The sequence below is a fragment of the Mesoplodon bidens genome, assembly GCF_964165515.1.
Source record: "Mesoplodon bidens genome assembly, chromosome: 5".
NCBI classification, from domain to species: domain Eukaryota; kingdom Metazoa; phylum Chordata; class Mammalia; order Artiodactyla; family Ziphiidae; genus Mesoplodon; species Mesoplodon bidens.
Genome location: NC_138161.1, coordinates 110,882,677 through 110,903,162, shown reverse-complemented (window position 1 = coordinate 110,903,162; position 20,486 = coordinate 110,882,677). Strand labels below are relative to the sequence as shown.

The following is a 20,486-nucleotide window of genomic DNA, read 5'->3' as shown; positions in this document are numbered from 1 at the left end:
TGAAGATTAGGGACAGTAACACCAATCTCAAAGATTTTTTTTCTTCTTACAAAAATGAAATGAAAATACCTCACAAGCTTAAGACATGTTCAATGGGAAACAGAACATACATTTAATATAAGTTTAATTCTTTCCCTTTGCTTTTTTTCCTTTATAATATCAATATAATTAATATTTTCTGAACCAAAAAATAAGGTCTGAAAGTTGGTATAGTATACTTGAGGAACACTGAGATAAAACATTTTTGAGTTTAGGGCTTTTTTGTGAAGGGAGGTAGCTTTAATGTGTAGTTGAGAGGTGTTCAAGGTGTGGGGACCACTTGGAACTCCAGAGTTGTCACAGAGATTATTTTACGCTGAAGACATCTGAGGTTCAACAAATGTAGAAAAAAGCCTTCTTAGAGTTTCCCTTATCTGATTAAAAGGAGCAACTTCTGGGAATGAGGCTATTGTAAATCTCCTCTCTTGGGGAGCTTTATGGCCTTGAAGAAGATGGAAAGACCACTCACAGTGTAGAGACAAACAGTATCACAAACTTTCTCCTAAAAATGTAGTTTTCTTTCCTTAAGAAACCTATTTACTTTTCCCACAGAAGGCTTTTATCTCCACTTACTTTTCCATACTATGTTAGGTAGATAAGCCTTTAACTTTAATCATTTAATGAGTCAACTCTTTCTTTTGTTGGCTCTGTGTATGCAGGCAAAATAAAATATTTTATTTTGTTAATCTGTCTTCTGTCAGTTTGATTCATAGGCCCCAGCTACTGAAACTAAAAGGGTAGAGGAAAAGTTTTTCCTCCTCTACAAAGGGCTAGAATGAATCTTAATCACTTAACAGCTATGTAACTGGCAAGTTAGTTAACCTTTTTGTGCCTTATTTTACTCAACTGTATGTAAAATGATGGTAAAAGTGCCCACTTTATAGGGCTTTATGGGAATTAAAAGAGCTAATAAATATAACATGGTTAGATGCCCCGCATACATTTTTTTCTATTATAGTCTATCACCCACCCCACAGGAGAGTCTATAACTATAGACCAGGAACTATTTGTCAAAATTTTGTAACTTCTGGATATGGAGCAAAAAACTAGAATAGTATTTCCAGTGCCCATGTTTGATTTCTGATTGTAATGCCCCAGAATGATTAGTAGTAAAGCTCTAAAAACAAATTGTTGCTTGTCTTTGCTTTGGAGTTAGCAAAACTGGGGGAGCTAGGAGTTAAAGTCATTCTAAATGTATTGTGGAGATTATTTTTTCATACTTAGAGCCTATGTCATAAAAGTTCAAAGTATACAGGCTGAAAAACTCATAACAGTATTTCATGGGAGACCAACAGGCAAGCTATAGATCCTAAAAGATAAAAACTTACTCTTACCAAAAAGTTTTCCTCTTCGCTCTTTGTCTGTTTGTATGTATGTATATATGTCAGATTATCAATGAAGCAAAGAATCCCAATGGATTCGTCATTAATAAAGTGAAGATACTAACTGCAAGGAGATGACTGATTATCAGAGTATCAGGTGACTCCTTTTGTACTTTGTAAAATAGCCCCCTCACCAAGAAAGAAAATCTGACTCTTATCTTCAATTTATATCCTTGGCCCTCACAGCAGTTACACACTGATGACGTAGAATATGTTTTTTAGAAAACGTGCTGTAGAACCAAAATACATTTGTTAAAACTACATAGTTGGTATTAAAACAAAACATAAAGCCATCGAGTCACTGCCTAATAAACAAACATAAGGTAAGTAGCAACACAGCAAGGAGAACAGGTAAGTTTTTAAAGTACCCAAAAGATGCTTTTAAATTTTAACTTTCTTATCTTTGGTCTTCTGTTATTCTTTACAGAATGTCATTTCTTCTCTCTGCCCATCTAAAGACTACCCATTCTTCAGGTTTCCAGTTAAGCCCCAACTGTACTCTATGGCATTTTTTCCTCATACCAGGCAATATGATTTACCTCCTTTTGAATTCCTAAGGCAATGTTCGTTTTCTGTGCTCTATTGGTTTTTACCTTGTGTTTATTAGGCAATGACACCATAGCTATGGTAAAAGAATATAGTATAAATCAATACTGCCAGACTAAATACTCATCAAAATATTCCCAGTGAAAAGTATCTAGATTTTGGGGCTTCCCTGGTGGCGCAGCGGTTGAGAGTCTGCCTGCCGATGCAGGGGACACGGGTTCATGCCCCGGTCTGGGAAGATCCCACATGCTGCAGAGCGGCTAGGCCCGTGAGCCGTGGCTGCTGAGCCTGCACGTCCAGAGCCTGTGCTCTGCAACGGGAGAGGCCACAACAGTGAGGGGCCCATGTACCGCAAAAAAAAAAAAAAAAAAAAGTATCTAGATTTTGAAGGCAACAGACCTGGGACTGAAGCCTAGCTATTACTAGCTTTGTTATTTGACTCTATATCATCACCTGTATGTAGGGATATAGCTATGTGTTTCATAAGGCTCTAGAGCAAGGCTTAAATAAACAAAAAGCCAATAGGCACCTAAATGAACATAAAATTATAAACTGTGTTAAATTGTTTAAAGAAAAAGAAGTCACAGTGCTATGACAAATGGAATTATGAGAAGGAGCCAATCATATAAAGAATAGGGGTAAAGAATATTCTAAGAACAAATAGAATGAACAGAGAATTAGGAAAATACCTGGTGTAATCAAGAGTCTGAAAGAAGAAGGCCTGTGTGGTTAGAGCTGAAGGAGCAAAGGAAGGAATAGAGGGCATGCAGTGAAGCCAAATGTATTGTGCTATGCTCAATCACACAGGGCCTTGCAGGCACTATTAAAGGCTTTGGATTTTATTCAGAGTATAATCGGAAGTGTTTTAAATAGAAAGTGATACAATCTAATCTTTGTATTTAAAAAAGATCATTTTGGCTGATGAATGGATTGGAGAAAGTCAAGAAAGAAGTAAGAAGACTTGCTAGAGGCTATTAGAATAGGTAAGATATGATAATGGGTTTGGTAAGGGTAGTGGCTGAGACACAGAGGTTGAGAAAAGGGGAGGGAAGTCAAGGATGACTCCTCGCCTTCTGGCTTAACCATCAATGGAAGTGCCATTTACTGAGGGAGGAAAAGAACTGTTTCAGACATGCTCAGTTTTGAACATTAAAGAGATATACATATGGAAAAATCAAACAGGACAAAAAGTCAGGTGTTGAGGAGATGTTTGGAAAAAAAGATATATCACAAGAGTAATTAACATAAGGGTCTAACCTTGAAACATAGAAGATGTCTGCTAAATAGCAGCTACTTGAATAATCAACATACAATGCAAATTCTCCTTGATACAAAAGTAGCTCCATCAAGATGAGAATAGTTTAAAGTTTTGAACACAACTAAAGAAAAAGTATCAATCAGAAAGAGTCATACAGAAGAAAAGTACAGAAATCACAAAAAAAGAGCAAAAGAAAAAAAAAGAGTACAAGCACAGAAAAAGATAATCTGAAAGAGAGATTCCTAGGTCCACGCAATAACTATCCTAGGAAAAGGGTAGCCCACCCTTGACAACCATCAGTGGCAAGTATACCTACTGCATACAGGGGTACATTAGGCTTAGTTAAGAGTCACTAAACATAAAAATGGTAAAATTAACGATCCTTGTTCAGATCTATGTTCACCAAGCATTAGAGCAGTTCTTCCTTTTATCAATCTTTACCTCCTTATTAATAACTTAATATTTTTATTGGGTTCCAGAAGTTTCTTTTTTTTTCTAATTTTTTAACTCTTTATTTTATATTGGAGTATAGACAATTAACAATGTTGTGATAGTTTCAGGTGCACAGCAAAGGGACTCAGACATACATATACATGTATCCATTCTCCCGCAAACTCCCCTCCCATCCAGGCTGCCACATAACATTGAGCGGAGTTCCCTGTGCTATACAGTAGGGTCCTTGTTGGTTGTCCATTTTAAATATAGCAGTGTGTACATGTCGATCCCTAACTCCCTAACTATCCCTTCCCCTACTTCTTTCCCCCAGGTAACCATAAGTTCATTCTCTAAGTCTGTGAAATCTGTTTCTATTTTGTAAATAAGTTCATTTGTATCATTTCTTTTAGATTCCGCATATAAGGGATATTATACGATATTTCTCTTTCTCTGTCTGACTTACTTCACTCAGTATGACAATCTCTAGGCCCATCCATCTTGCTCCAAATGGCATTATTTCATTCTTTTTAATAGCTGAGTAATATTCCATTGTATATATGTACCACATCTTCTTTATCCATTCCTCTGTTGATGGACATTTAGGTTGCTTCCATGTCTTAGCTACTGTAAACAGTGCTGCAGTGAACACTGGGGTGCATGTATCCTTTCAGACCACGTTTTTCTCTGGATATATGCCCAGGAGTGGGACTGCAGGGTCAAACGGTAGCTCTATTTTTACTTTTCTAAGGAACCTCTATACCGTTCTCCATATGGCTATACCAATTTACATTCCCACCAACAGTGTAGGAGGGTTCCCAACTCTCCATACCCTCTCCTGCATTTACTGTTTGTGGGTTTTTTGATGATAGCCATTTTGACTGCCATGAGGTGATCTCACTGTAGTTTTGATTTGCATTTCTCTAATAATTAGTGATGTTGAACATCTTTTCATGTGACTCTTGGCCATTTGTATGTCTCTGGAGAAATGTCTATTTAGGTCTTCTGCCCATTTTTTGATTGGGCTGTTTTGATGATATTAAGCCTCATGAGCTATTTGTAAATTCTGGAGACTAATCCCTTGTTGGTCACGTTATTTGCATATATTTTCTCCCAATCTGTGGGTTGTCTTTCCATTTTGTTTATGGTTACCTTTGCTGTGCAAAGAATTTTGAGTTTAATTAGGTCCCATTTGTTTATTTTTGTTTTTATTTCCATTATTCTGGGAGATGGCTCAAAAAAGATATTGCTGCGATTTATGTCAGAGTGTGTTCTGCCTATGTTTTCCTCTGGAGTTTTATAGGGTCCAGTCTCACGTTTAGGTCTTCAATCCATTTTGAGCTTATTTTTGTGTATGGTGTTAAAGAATGACCTAATTTCATTTTTTTACACGTATCTGTTCAGTTTTCCCAGCACCATTTGTTGAAGAGACTGTCTTTCCACCATTGTGTAGTGTTGTAGGTTAACTGACCGTAGAGGCATGGGTTTATTTCTGGGCTTTCTATCCTATTCCACTGATCTATATTTCTATTTGTGTATCAGTAGCATACTGTTTTGATGACTGTAGCTTTGTAGTATAGTCTGAAGTCAGGGAGTCTGATTCCTCCAGCTCCGTTTTTCTTTCTCAAGATTGCTTTGGCTATTCAGGGTCTTTTGTGTCTCCATACAAAGTTTAAGATTTTTTGCTCTAGTTCTGTGAAAAATGCCATTGGTAATTTGATAGGGATTGCACTGAACCTGTAGATTGCCTTGGGTAGTGTAGTCATTTTGACAGTGTTGATTCTTCCAATCCATGCCATCTGTTTGTGTCTTCCTTTACTTCTTTCATCAGTGTCTTATAGTTTTTGGAGTACAGGTCTTCCGTCTCCTTAGGTAGGTTTATTCCTAGGTATTTTATTCTTTTTGACGTGATGGTAAATGGAATTGTTTCTTGAATTTCTCTTCTGATCTTCCATTGTTAGTGTATAGAAATGCAACAGATTTCTGTGTATTAATTTTGTAACCTGCAACTTCACCAAATTCATTGATGAGCTCTAGTAGTTTTCTGGTAGCGTCTGTAGGATATTCTACATAAAGTATCATGTCATCTGCAAACAGTGACAGTTTTACTTCTCCAATTTGGATTCTTTTTATTTCTTTTTCTTCTCTGATTGCCATAGCTAGGACTTACAAGACTACGTTGAATAAAAGTGGCAAGAGTGGACATCCTTGTCTTGTTCCTGATCTTAGAGGAAATGCTTTCAGCTTTTCACCATTGAGTATGATGTTAGCTGTAGGTTTGTCGTATATGGCCTTTATTTATGTTGAGGTATGTTCCCTCTATGCCCACTTTCTGGAGAGTTCTTTTTTTTTTATCATAAATGGGTGCTGAATTTTGTCAAAAGCTTTTTCTCCATCTATTGAGATGATCATATCGTTTTTATTCTTCAATTTGCTGATGTGGTATATCACACTGATTGATTTGCGGATCCTGAAAAATCCTTGCATTCCTGGGATAAATCCCACTTGATCATGGTATATAATCCTTTTCATGTATTGTTGGATTCAGTTTGCTAATATTTTTTTGAGGACTTCTGCATCTATGTTCATCAGTGGTACTGGCCTGTAATTTTCTTTTGTGGTATCTTTGTCTGGTTTTGGTATCAGGGTGATGGTGGCCTCATAGAATGAGTTTGGGAGTGTTCCTTCCTCTGCAATTTTTTGGAACAGTTTCAGAAGGATAGGTGTTAGCTCTTATCTAAATGTTGATAGAATTTGCCTGTGAGGCCATCAGGTCCTGGACTTTTGTTTGTTGGGAGTTTTAAAATCACAGTTTCAATTTCAGTGCTTGTGATTGGTCTGTTCATATTTTCTGTTTCTTCCTGGTTCAGTCTTGGGAGACTGTACCTTTCTAGGAATTTGTGTATTTCTTCCAGGTTGTCCATTTATTGGCATATACTTGCCTGCAGTAGTCTCTTATGATCCTCTGTATTCCTGTGGTGTCAGTTGTAACTTCTCCTTTTTCATTTCTAATTTTATTGATTTGAGTCCTCTCCCTTTTTTTCTTGATGAGTCTGGCTAAAGATTTATCAATTTTGTTTATCTTTTCAAAGAACCAGCTTTTAGTTTCATTGATCATTGCTATTGTTTTGTCTCTATTTCATTTATTTCTGTTCTGATCTTTATGATTTCTTTCCTTCTACTAACTTTAGGTTTTGTTTGTTATTCTTTCTCTAGTTCCTTCAGATATAAGGTTAGGTTGTTTACTTGAGATTTTTCTTCTTTCCTGAGGTAAGATTGTATTGCTATAAACTTCCATCTTAGAACTGCTTTTGCTGCACCCCACAGGTTTTGTATCATTGTGCTTTCATTTTCATTTGTCTCTAGGTATTTTTGATTTCTTTCTTGATTTCTTCAGCTATCTACTGGTGGTTTAGTAGCATATTGCTTAACCTCCACATGTTTGTGTTTTTTATAGGTTTTTTTGTAGTTTATTTCTAATCTCATAGCATTGTGATTGGAAAATATGTTTGATATGATTTCAATTTTCTTAAATTTACTGAGGCTTGCCTTGTGTCCCAGCATGTGGACAATCCTGGAGAATGTTCTGTGGGCACTTAAGAGGAATGTGTATTCTGGTGCTTTTGGATGGAATGCTCTACAGATATCAATTAAGTCCATCTGGTCTCATGTGTCATTTAAGGCCTGAGTTTCCTTACTGATTTTCTGTCTGGATGATATGTCCATTGATGAAAGTGGGGAGTTAAAGTCCCCCACTATTATTGTGTTACTGTCAAATTTTCCCTTTATGGCTGTTAGTATTTGCCTTATATATCGAGGTGCTCCCATGTTGGGTGTATACATATTTACAATTGTTATATCTTCTTCTTGGATTGATGCCTTGATCGTTATGTAGTGTCCTTCTTTGTCTCTTATAACAGGCTTTCAAGTCTATTTTGTCTGATGTGAGTATTGCTACTCCAGCTTTCTTTTGATTTACAGTTGCATGGAGCACCTTCTTCCATCCCCTCACTTTCAGTCTGTATGTGTCCCTAGGTCTGAGGTAGGTCTCTCGTAGACAGTGTATATATGGGTCTTGTTTTTGTATCCACTCAGCCAGTCTATGTCTTTTGGTTGGCGCATTTAATACATTTACATTTAAGGTAATTATCGATATTTGTATTTCTACTGCCATTTTCTTAATTGTTTTGGGTTTGTTTTTGTAGGTCTTTTTTCTTCCCTTCCTCTTTTGTTCTCTTCTCTTGTGGTTTGGTGACTATCTTTAGTGCTGTGTTTGAGTTGCTTTTTCTTTTTTTGGTGTATGTATCTATTGTAGTTTTGGGGATTGCTGTTCCCATGAGGTTTTGATATAACAGTCTATATGTACAAGGCTTTTTTGCTTTTTTTAAAGTTTCTAGTCTCTTTCCTGCCTAGAGGAGTTCCTTTAGCATTTGTTGCAAAGTGGTCTGGTGGTGCTAAATTCTCTTAGCTTTTGCTTGTCTGTAAGGCTTTTGATTTCTCTGTCAAATATGAATGAGAACTGGGTACAGTATTCTTGGTTGTAGAGTATTCTTGGCTGTAGATTGTAGGTTCTTCCCTTTCATCACTTTAAATATATCATGCCACTCCCTTCTGGCTTGAAGAGTTTCTGCTGAGAAATCAGCTGATAACCTTATGGGAGTTCCCTTGTATGTTGTCATTTTTCCCCTGTTGCTTTCAATAGTTTTCCTTTGTCTTTACTTTTTGTCAATTTGATTACTACATGTCTCAGTGTGTTTCTCCTTGGGTTTATCCTGCCTGGGACTCTCTGTGCTTCCTAGACTTGGTTGACTGTTGCCTTTCCCATGTTAGGGAAGTTTTCAGCTATTATTTCTTCACATATTTTCTCAGGTCCTCTCTCTTCTCCTTCTGGGACCCCTATAATGCAAATGTTGGTGCGTTTAATGTTGTCCTTAGGCTGTCTTCATTTCTTTTCATTCTTTTTTCCTTATTCTGTTCTGCAGCAGTGATTTCCACAATTCTGTCTTCCAGGTCACTTATCAGTTCTTCTGCCTCAGTTATTCTGCTATTGATTCCTTCTAGTGTATTTCTCATTTCAGTTATTGTATTGTTCATTTGTTTGTTCTTTAGTTCTTTTAGGTCTTTGTTAAACATTTCTTTCATCTCCTTAATCTTTGCCTCCATTCTGGACCATCTTCACTATCATTATTCTGAATTCTTTTTCTGGAATGCTGCCTATCTCCACTTCATTTAGTTGTTTTTCTGGGATTTTATCTTGTTCCTTCACCTGTGACATAATCCTCTGCCTTTTCATTTTGTTTAACTTTCTAGGATTGTGGTTTTCATTCTGCAGGATTATGGTTCTTCTTGCTTCTGCTGTCTGCCCTCTGGTGGATGAGGCTATCTAAGAGGCCTGTGCAAGCTTCCTGATGGGAGGGACTGGTGGTGGGTAGAAATGGGTCTTGCTCTGGTGGGCAAAGCCTTGCTCAGTAAAATTTTAATCCACCTGTCTGCTGACGGGTGGGGCTGTATTCCCTCTCTGTTGGTTGTTTGGCCTGAGGCAACCCAGCACTGGAGCCTACAGGCTGTTTGGTGGGGCTAATGGCAGCCTCAGGGAGGGCTCATGTCAATGAGTACTTACCAGAACTGCTGCTGCCAGTGCCCTTGTTCCCCTTGGTGAGCCATAGCCGCCCCCTGCCCCTACAGAAGACCCTCCACACTAGCAGGTAGGTTTGGTTCAGTCTCCTATGGGGTCACTGCTCCTTTCCCTTGGGTCCTGGTGTGCACAAGACTTTGTGTGTGCCCTCCAAGAGTGGAGTCCCTGTTTTGCCCAGTCCCGTGGAAGTCCTGCACTCAAATCCTGCTGCCCTTCAAAGACAGAATCCCTGGGGATTGCTAGTCCTGTTGCTGGGCCCCCAGGCTGGGACGCTGACGTGGGGCTCAGAACCTTCACTCCATGGGAGAACTTCTGTGGTTTAACTGTTCTCCAGTTTGTGGTTCGCCCACCTGGCAGGCATGAGATTTGATTTTATCATGATTGTGCCCCCCCTTCCCATCTCACTGAGGCTTCTCCTTTGTCTTTGGATGTGGGATATCTTTTTTGGTGGGTTACGGTGTCTTCCCGTGAATGGTTGTTCAGCAGTTATTTGTGATTTCGGTGCTTTTACAAGAGGAGGTGAGCACACGTCCTTCTACTCCGCCATCTTGAACCAATACTCCAGAAGATTCTTTCTTGATAAAAATTAACTAGAATATGTCTGAATTTTGACCATTCTGAGTTAATTTTTTATCATGTTGTGTCTTTTCAATGTAAAGTTACTTCTTTTAAATCTAGTAACGTTTTCTTGAATGAATTATAATTGCAAGCATTTATTCTTTTCTTTAAAAAAAATTTACTTTTTCCAGAAAGTCTAATTAAGTATATCCTCTGTGTGTGTGTGTGTGTGTGTGTGTGTGTGTGTGTGTGTATGTGTATATGTATATATATAATATATAATTGCCTGTCTTTTCTCTCTAACCTTTAAAAATTCTCTTCGGTTCTATTTCATTTTGTTTACTTTTCCTATTGTATCCTTTATGTCCCCTATTGATTGTTCTGCAGTGTTTCTTTGCCTTTGTGTTCCAATTTAAGAAAATGGTTTGCTTTCTTCTTTCCTGGGTTCTGCTAGCTCAAAATTAAACTCTTCTGGTTGTTAAGCCATCTTTTCCTACAGTTCTTTACATATCTACTTTGTGGTCTTCTTTCAAAGAAGTGAATGCATAAATTGTTTAAGAACATTAAAATCAAAGTTTCATCTGATATGTGCCAATTTTTTTTGTGTGTGTAAATGCATGTTTGTGACAACTTTTATCTCTTGCTAAGCTTTGCTATTTGTTTCCATGTCTCCTTATTAATATCTTTGTATGAATGCCAGGCTAGTTCCTTTTAAATTGCTTATTACTGAGTGAGTTGGCTGGACCAGAAAGTTTGGGGTGCAGGGTGGGGATGGAAGCACAGGTTATTTTTACAGCTTTTACAACCAAAAGACTGCCTTGATAGCATCAGATAATCTGACAGACTGTTTTAACCAAATACTTCCTTTAAACAAAACCACATCAAGGATAGCTTCCGCTCTAGCTTGCTCACTCCAATTTCTATGTGGCCTGCCATAAACAAGGGATGTTTTTATACATCAAAAACAAGCCCCCCATCTTCAGGAAGTACAATTTTCTGTCATATTCTATGTTCTGCTACCACTGAGCATTCTCAACATTCCATGCTTTTACTCTTCCCTTCTTTACATGTAGCTTTTGCCAGATCTTAACCTGCTTAAGCAGCCTTTGCCTGTATTTTGTTGTCCAGGTATTATACCTGTCTTCTTAGTTTTGCTTAATGAGAAGTGAAGCTGTACGGGTAGAAATATGTGTTTATTTTCCTTGTTGCTTTTGTGTGTTTTCTGGGGAGGTCAAGGAGCAGATATTGACTTACCCTTAATCATACCTAAATAGTCTATATTCCTCATAAACATATAAATAAGAGGCTTTCTATAATACTAAGCAAGCACTGATTATAATTTGTTTCCGTATAATATGCCTATTGGGCAAGAATGTGTTGGCCAGAAGATAAAAGCATGTGTAGTCACACTGGTAGTTTTGTTTCTCACAAAAATTAATGAATTAGCATTCTAACTTCATATATTAATCCCTATTTGCTTGATTAATGTGATTTATTTGGAACTTACCCCTTACATAAATAAATTTATTCTTGTTCAGTTACTGAACCTAGATTGCTGAGGTTTATAAGAAATATTATGAAATAGCAAGCAATGCCCAACATACTACTTTGATCAGGTTTTGTTACAGAAATAAATTCCACTCCAAGAAAAGAATAATACATGTAACAGCTGCTAAATCATAGAATGATTCACCTGGCTCCTTTAGTCACATCATTCTTTCCTTCTTCACCTTGTTTATGAACATTAACTAGTGTGCTATGTATTCTTTTGGGTGTTTAAGCTTTTTAAATTCCACTGAGGTTTTACTGAAGTGGTTATGTTGATGTAAACTAGAACCTTATGTATGTTTAATATGACCTCAAATTTTCCATTATCACCTTCTCCCAGTAGGAACTTGGTAAGGTCAAGTCCATGATACCTCACTATTTAGAAAAATATCATATCTCAAACTTACATTCTTTCTCTTTAAGTAACAATAAAGGCTATTAGAAACATATCTTAAACCCTGTTATTAATAAATATAACCTAATTCAAAGGTCAGAAAATACTGAGATAACCTAATTTTCTTTGGCAAAATTAATATCTTTGCTTTTCAACCACTGAGTTAGTCAAAGGTATACTTAAAGGTATGTGTTTGGCTAGATGACACATTTAAAAAGATAAACTCCTGAAAATTAATCCAAATAATAGAGAAATATTCAGAGAGTTGGCAGATACAAGTTCCTACATTCTATTAAAAACTCTTTGATCTGGATAGTGAATTAAGTTCAAACTAAACAAATAACAGATTAATAAATCAGACAAAAATATAAAAAGAAAGTTAAGCTTGGGAAGTTAAACATTATTAAGAGGAAGACTTCTAAAAACTGAAATAAAAAATAAATACAGACAATAAGAATTTATTACCTTCAGGTCGATATTGTGCAACAATTGTGACAGCTTGGCCAGCATTTTTTAAAGCAGCTGCTGCCTGCTCATGGCTGGCAGTTCTGAGGTCAACACTGTTTACCTGTAAATCAAACCACATATTAAATTTGAAAGAAAATCATCACACTGATTAGAAATCACAATAGCCTATTCTTTGAGCAGGCAGAGATTTAAAAAAATTACTTGCAATTACTTTATCACTAAAATATTTTCTTGTTCTGATTTACTAAAAATATGTTATACAGTAAAACAAAAATATATTGTATAGTCAATCAAAACAATTTTATTCACTTAAAATACTATGTTTACTGTCAAGTGAACAAATCCAAAACATTTTCCCCTAAGTTTTCCAGAAGGTTGTCTATCAATCTCGAGAAATGTACCTTAATTTGACAACTTGAAAAATCAACAAGTGTCATCATTTTGTACATTTCATTTCACCAGTAACTCAGGCAATGTGAGGGAAATTCATTTTGATTACAGCATCCTTTCAACTCCTGCCACATCTTCACTATTACTCATCTCAGTTTCAATTCTCTTCCTTCCTTTCCAAAACTAAACCTTCCATTCTTTTGGAGTAACAGGAAAGCAATTACTTTAAGTATTAAAATGGCTCAGATTTCACGGACTGACATTTAAATACAGTAAATGTTATTAAATGAGCAAGAAGACTTTTTTTGACCACAGGGACTTTCCTTGGGTAAAATAATTAATGAGGTGATCAATCCCACTCTAGAAGAATAGGCAACTTCATTCTTATTTCTGAAAGGCTGCCAGCACCTAGTATGCTGCAAGGTACACTGTCTTTAGAGACTGAACCTTTTCCACTACAAGAAAAACTTAATAGGACATTAATGTGAGCATTAAACTTAAATGTAATTAACTTTAAATATTTAAGTTGGCTTTTTCCCTTAAGAACCATGAATGAATAAAATATAGCAATGAGGGCTTCCCTGGTGGCGATGCAGGGGACACAGATTCGTGTCCTGGTCCGGGAAGATCCCACATGCCGCGGAGCAGCTGGGCCCGTGAGCCATGGCCGCTGAGCCTGCGCATCCGGAGCCTGTGCTTCGCAACGGGAGGGGCCACAGCAGTGAGAGGCCCACGTACCGCAAAAAAAAAAAAAAAAAACAAAAAAAACCAGCAATGTTTGGGACCTTTACTGAATATTTTTGGAAAGAAGAACTGTCGCACAATTTTAATATGACAGCCTGCTTCATTGACATCTAATCTAAAACCTGTTAAAAATTACATACCAATTTTGGAAAATCTGACTATAGCCCAGAAATTCCTGGGATCATAAAATTTACATAAAAGAACATATTTAATGTTTAATGTAAAACATTTAAAGACCTAATGTTTTACATTATCTATAAAGGATATTACTATGTAACTAAGTTAAAATGTACAGACACCTCTCGAATGAAAATCAAGATCCAAAAACCTTAATCTGAACAAGTGTAACATAATGTGGCTTTATTAGAGAATATCTCTAGCTTAATATCTTATTAGAGAATAACTGAACACAATGTATAAATAGTTCTACCTTGAACATAAAGAAAATCCTCCTAATTTCTAGCAGAAAAAATTAGAGAATAAATATAAAAGGTAGACAAACTTTCACAGATTATTTTAGAAAAGATCACAATTTTTAATGAATTATTCCTGAGCATTGGATCCCTTTGGTACAGAAAAGATCTGAAAACAACCTACACAGATTCAAAGGAGAATAGTTTGTTAACAAGACTACAAATTAAAAATGTTCCTAAATAACACCAAACATTTTAATGGAATACATTACCAAGGATACTTTAGAAGAAACCCTGGTACTGAGAAACATATCGTGTAAACAGACTTAGGGTCACTTTTTTATGGAGATACAATTTATATAAAGTCCAAACTTTTAAAGCGTACTATTTAGTGTTTTTCAGTACATTCACAAGCATGTGCAACCATCACCATGCTTTAATTCCAAAACATTTTCATCAGCCCCCACCCCCAAAAAACCCACTACCCATTAGCATTCATTCCCCCCTTCCCTCTCCCCTTAGACCCTGGCAACCACTATTCTACTTTCTAACTCTAAGGATTTGTCTGTTCTGTACATTTTAAATAAAAGGAATATTACAATATGTGGCTATTGGTGTTTGGCTTCTTCACTTAGCTTGTTTTCATGGTTCATCCTTGTTTTAGCCTGTTTTAGTACTTTGTTACTTATTATGGCTGAATCATATACCCCATTGTATGGAGATTCCATATTTTGTTTATCCACTTTGTTAAATTTATTCTTTTTGATACTACTATAAACAAAATTATTTTCCTAATTTCACTTTCAGGTTGTTCAACTCTGGTGTATAGAAACCCAACTGTTTCTTGTATAGTGATTCTCTGTCCTGCAAACTTGCTGAGCTTGGTTATTATCTCTGATAGTTTTTTTGGATTTCCTAAGATTTTCTATATATAAGATCATGGCATCTGCACATAAGAGATAATTTTCCTTCTTCCTTTTTAATCTAGAAAGCTTTTATTTCTTTTCCTTGCCTAACTGCCCAATCTAGAAACTCCAGCACAATGTTGAATAAAAGTGGCATGAGTGGACACCTCTGTCTTGTTCCTGATCTCAGAGGGAAAGCTTTCAGTGTTTCAGCATTTAGTGTGACATAAGTTATCAGTTTTTCATAGACATCCTTTATCAGGTTGAGGAAGTTCTCTACTATTCCTAATTTGTTTGGTGCTTTTATGATGCAAGCTGTTGGTTTCTGACAGGAGCTTTTTCTGTTGAGATGGTCATGTGGCTTATATCCTTAACTCTATTAACATGGTGTTTTACTTTGGTTATCCCTGTGTTGAACCAACTATGCATTCCTTGGACAAATTCCACTTGGTTATGGGGTATAATCCTTTTTTACTGCTGGTGTACAATCCTTTTTTTATGCTGAATCCAGATGGCTATTTTGTTGAGGATTTTTACATATAAATTCATAGGGGATATTGTAGTTTTCTTTTCTTGTGATGTCTTTGTTTGGTTTGATATAAGAATAATATTGGCCATGTAGAATGAGTTGGGAAGTGTTCTTCACACCTATTCCCTTTTTGGGGAAGAGTCTGTGAATGGTGCTAATTCTTCTTTAAACGTTCTATAGATTGCACTTGTGAGGCCATCTGGTCCTGGGTTCTTTCCTTTGTGGGAAGTTTTGATTATCAATTCAATCTCCTTAATTGTTACAGGTCTACAGTTATAGTTTCCATTTCTTCTTGAGTCAGTTTCAAAAGTTTATGTCCTTCTAGAAATTTATCAACAATTACACAATATGTATAACTATATATCACACATAATCTATATAACACATGTATTATAAAATGTCCTTAGATTTTGAGAAACAATTTTTTTCCTGAAGTCTACTTTGTTTGATACTTGTACAGCCATTTTATGTGTTTCTTGGTTTCTGTTTGCATAGCATATCTTTTCCAACCTTTTACTTTCAATGAAGATTGAATCTAAAGTGTGTCTGTGGTAGAAAGTATATAATTTGATCTTTTAAAATCTACCCTGTCAATATCTGTCTTTTAGTTGGAGTATTTAACCCATTTACCTTCAATGTAATTTATCGAAAAAAAAAGATTTATGCCATCCATTTTGCTATTTGTTTTCTTCACCCCTTGTCTTTTTTGTTCCTCTATTCCTCCATTATTAACTTCTTTTGTAAAATAGGTATTTTCCACTGTACTATCTTAATACCCTTTAAAAAATTATATGTATTTTGAGTTATTTGCTTAGTGGTTTCTCTAGATCATAATTAACATTTTATAACTATTTACTTTGAATTAATACCAACTTAGTTTCAATAGTATATAAAAACTCTGCTCTTATAATTCTGTGCCCTCTATACCCCCTGTGATACTACTGTCATATAAATTACATCTTTATACAGTGTGTGCGCCCATCAACACAGATTTAAAATTATTGCTTTATTTAGTTGTTTAAATTATAAAGGACAAAAAAAGAGTTACAAACAAAAAATGCACTTATGCTGTTTTACATTTACCTATATAGTTACTTTTAACAGTGCTCTTTATTTCTTCATATGGATTTGGGCTACTCTCTAATGTCCTTTCTTTCTGGTCTAAGGGATTCTCTTTAGTACTCCTTGTAGGGCAGGTTTACTGTCTATAAGAGAAGTTGAGATTAATAACTTCCTTAGCTTTTGTTTACCTGGGACTTGGATTTGTCCTTCGTTTCTGAAGGATAGTTTGACTGGGTATAGAAACCTTGGACAATGGCTTTTTTCCTTCTGGCCTCCATGATTTCTGACAAGAAATCAACTGTTAATCTTACCCTGTAATCAGTGATTTCTCTTTGCTTTCAGGATTCTCCCTTTGTCTTTTGATATTTGGTTATGATTTATCTGTGGTGTGGATCTCTTCAAGTTTATTCTACTTGTAGTTCACTGAGCTTCTCAGATGTGTACAATGTTTTTCATTAAATTTGGGAAGTTTTTTGCCATTATTTATTCAAATATTCTTTCTGCCTCTTTCTCTCTCTTTTGTCATTCTGACTTCATTATACATACATTGGTATACTTGATGGTATCCCCACAGGTCTTTGAGCCTCTGACAATTTTTCTTAATTCCTTTTTCTTTCTGTTCTTCAGCCTGGGTAGTCTTAATGGACATATCTTCAAGTTGGCAGATTTTTTTCTTTTGCCAGGTCAAATCTGCTGTTGAACTTGTCTAGAGGATTTTTTTTTTCATTTCAGTTATTGTACTTTTCAACACCAGAATTTCCATTTGTTTCTTTTTCATAAAAGAAATCTCTTTATTGACATACTCTACTTGGTGCGTATTGTTCCTATACTTGCCTTACATTCTTTAGACATGGTTTCCCTTAGTTCTTAGAATATATTTAAAATATCTGATTTAAAATCTTTGTCTAGTAGTATAGTGTTGGGCTTCCTTACAGACAGTTTCTACTGATTGCTTTTCCCCCTATGTACATTTTCTTGTTTTGATGCATGTCTCAATTTTTTGTTGAAAACCAAACATTTAAAATAATATAAAGTAGCAATTCTGGGTATACGATCTGTCCTCCTACCAAGGGCTTGATATTACTGCTGTTTGTTATAGTAGTTGTTTGGTGACTTTTCTGAATTCTGTAAGGTTTGTATTGTTTGTTGTATGTGCCAGTGAAGTGTCTGCCTGATTAGCAGAGTGGTCAGTTAATGACTGGACAGAGATTTCATTAAATGTGCGCATGTTGGGTAATGCCTTCAACAATCAGCTAGGCAACTGATGATTCTGCCTTAATCTCCACTTCTTTCTTGCACAGAGGCTCATGGTCAGCCAGAGGTGAGAGTTTAGGGCCTCTTCAGGTCTTTCCTGAGCAGGCACACAGTCCAAGACCATGCATGTGTCCTCCTAGATTCCAAAGTATAAGAGCTTTTCAAAGGTCCTATGGAGAGTTCACTCCCTAGCTTTTCAAGGTTTTTTTTTTTTTTTTTTTGCGGTACGCGGGCCTCTCACTGTTGTGGCCTCTCCCGTTGCGGAGCACAGGCTCCGGACGCGCAGGCTCAGCGGCCATGGCTCACGGGCCCAGCCGCTCCGTGGCATGTGGGATCTTCCCGGACCGGGGCACGAACCCGTGTCCCCTGCATCGGCAGGCAGACTCTCAACCACTGCGCCAACAGGGAAGCCCTCTTTTTAAGTTTTTGATTAGTCTACTGTTTGCCCCAACTGTTACCAATGTCTCAGGCAGCCATAATATGCCTTTAATTGTTTTTGCAATTACCCCAGGGGAAAAGGCTTTTGCACTGGTGGAGCTTTGAATCAGGTCAAATACAGGGAACCTTTCAAATACGATGTTCCAGGAACCCACCAGACAGGTCAAATTATGACAGTTCTTTGGAAAAGAAGCTCTGAACGTTCTACCACCATTTTGCTCTCTCTAGTGGCTGTTGGGCCACTTGTTCTCACTGAAAAGGTGGGCTCTTTTTCAAGGCTAATGTGGTGATAGAGAGCCAGGGATGGGACTTAGGCAAATTAAAATTCCACAAAGCTCATTCTTACAGAGATTCAGCAATTTTTTTTTTTTTGAGTAAACACTTTCTGAATGGCTGTCAGTCTTCGGTTAATTTCCCGAGTTCTGAAAAAGTTTATTCTAAAGACAATTTTGGTCACTTTTCTCATTGTTTTTATGAAGGAGAGAATTTTTGTTGAAGTCTCTTGGGTCAGTTTCCATGTTTCTAAATTTTCAGGGAATATCAACTATATCCTGCCCTATGCTTGTCATCACTGTAAATAACAGTAATATTTCCATTTATAACCATAGTGAAAAATGCACTGTTCAACATCTGTACAATAATAAATCTTGACTTCAAAAGCTTCTTTCTTCAACAAAATTAAATATATCAAAGGGAATATTTTATAAAAATTATTTATTTCCTTGCCTTCCCAAATATTTTGCTTTTCTCAGTAATGTGGGTTATCATTAAGAACATCAATAACAGGGATGTCTTTAGAACAGTGGTTCACAAGGTTTGGTCCCAGGAGCAGCAACATCAGTATCTCATGGAAACTTGAAAGAAATATAAATTTTCAGATCCTATCCAAGTCACACTGAATCAGAAACTTTGGGGATGGAATCTAGGAATCTGTTTTTTAATAACGCCTTGAGGTTATCCTGATACAAGCTGAAGACTGAAAATAGCTAAATTTTGTGTAAAGAGATACTTAAATAAGTGTTTCTGGGTTTTATTTTAGTTTTGAATATCTTTTCTCATGTTTTTCTCTTGTTCTTAAGGTCCTGCCTATTGCTTCTCAGGGTATTTCCCTAGGGTATTTCCCTAGAGCAGCTTAGTAACCATTAAAATATTTAAGATTATGGATGCATACTGACAAACAGAAGGCTGAATTTAACTTACAGTAACATTAGGCTGAATTTAACTTACAGTAACATTAGGGCAAGCAACTGGTTGGGAGGGTCTGGGACTTTCAGTTTTAAAACTTAGCCTAGGGCTTCCCTGGTGGCGCAGTGGTTGAGAGTCTGCCTGCCGATGCAGGGGACACGGGTTCGTGCCCCGGTCCGGGAAGATCCCACATGCCACGGAGCGGCTGGGCCCGTGAGCCATGGCCATTGAGCCTGCGCGTCCGGAGCCTGTGCTCCACAACGGGAGAGGCCACAACAGTGAGAGGCCCGCGTACCGCAAAAGAAAAAAAAAAAAAAAAAATTTAGCCTAAAGGAGTTTCCAGACATGGGGCTTTCAGTGCTAAAACTGGGAAAGTTCTGGGTGAACCACATTGTGTTCGTCAGACTAACATATTCTAGCAGTGTGACAGTAACCCACATAAAGAGGTCCCACATGGACAATTTTAAAAATATATATTTTTGTTTTGAGTTTTTCACACATACCTCTAAGCCAACTGAGAATTAATTTTGACACAAGGTGTGAAGTGAGGCTCTAAGCTAATTTTATTCCACTAAGCAACTAGCTAATTTCTCCAACATTTATTTTTTAAAAATTCATTCCTTATCACTAATTTGCCCTTACACTGTAAATTATTTTTAAAACTTAAATTACAGTATAACTTACAAGCAATAAAATGTACAAATTTAAACAGTTCAGTTGGAAGGATTTTTGACAACTGTATATGCCCATGAAACTATAACCCCAAACAATTATCTTTTCCATCAACCAACCCAGAAATCTCCATTATGCCTCTTTATAATAGGACAATTAGCATCAACCATGTTCTGACTTATCAATACAAATTAGTGTTGCCTGCACATGATTATAATTAGAATCATACAGTATGTATTTTTGTGGTGTGTTCTGTTTTACTCAACACGATGTGTTTTAGTGTCATCCATGCTGTCTGAGTTTTATTATGGATAGGCTATTATGAACATTCCTGTTATAGTGTAAACATAAGATTTCTTGGATAAAATCTGGGTGATAAGGTTAGGTGTATGTATAATTTCTTTAAAACTTCCCCAAAAGTTCTTGTAGTGGTTGTGTAGTTTTACATGCCCACCAGTAAAGAATAAGAGTTATAACTGCTCCACATCCTCTCTAATGTTTGTTGTCATTATTTTTTCTTTAGCCATTCAACTGGATAGGATATGTATTTCACTATGGCTTTAAAAATATTTTTACTCAGGCATAATTTACATTCAATAGAGTAATCGTTTTTAGTTTACAGGTAAGAGTGTTG

General features: G+C 36.5%; 1 protein-coding gene across 10 annotated transcripts in view; it reads right to left on the bottom strand.

Annotated features, from left to right (window-relative positions):
• Window positions 1-20,486, bottom strand: part of DLG1 (discs large MAGUK scaffold protein 1) — a 295,020-nt gene that overhangs the window by 70,060 nt on the left and 204,474 nt on the right. For all 10 annotated transcript variants that reach the window (XM_081235927.1, XM_081235926.1, XM_081235924.1 and 7 more), the window contains one exon: window positions 12,258-12,360. In XM_081235927.1, coding sequence (XP_081092053.1) covers window positions 12,258-12,360 — 103 coding nt within the window. The remainder of the gene's footprint in view (window positions 1-12,257; window positions 12,361-20,486) is intronic.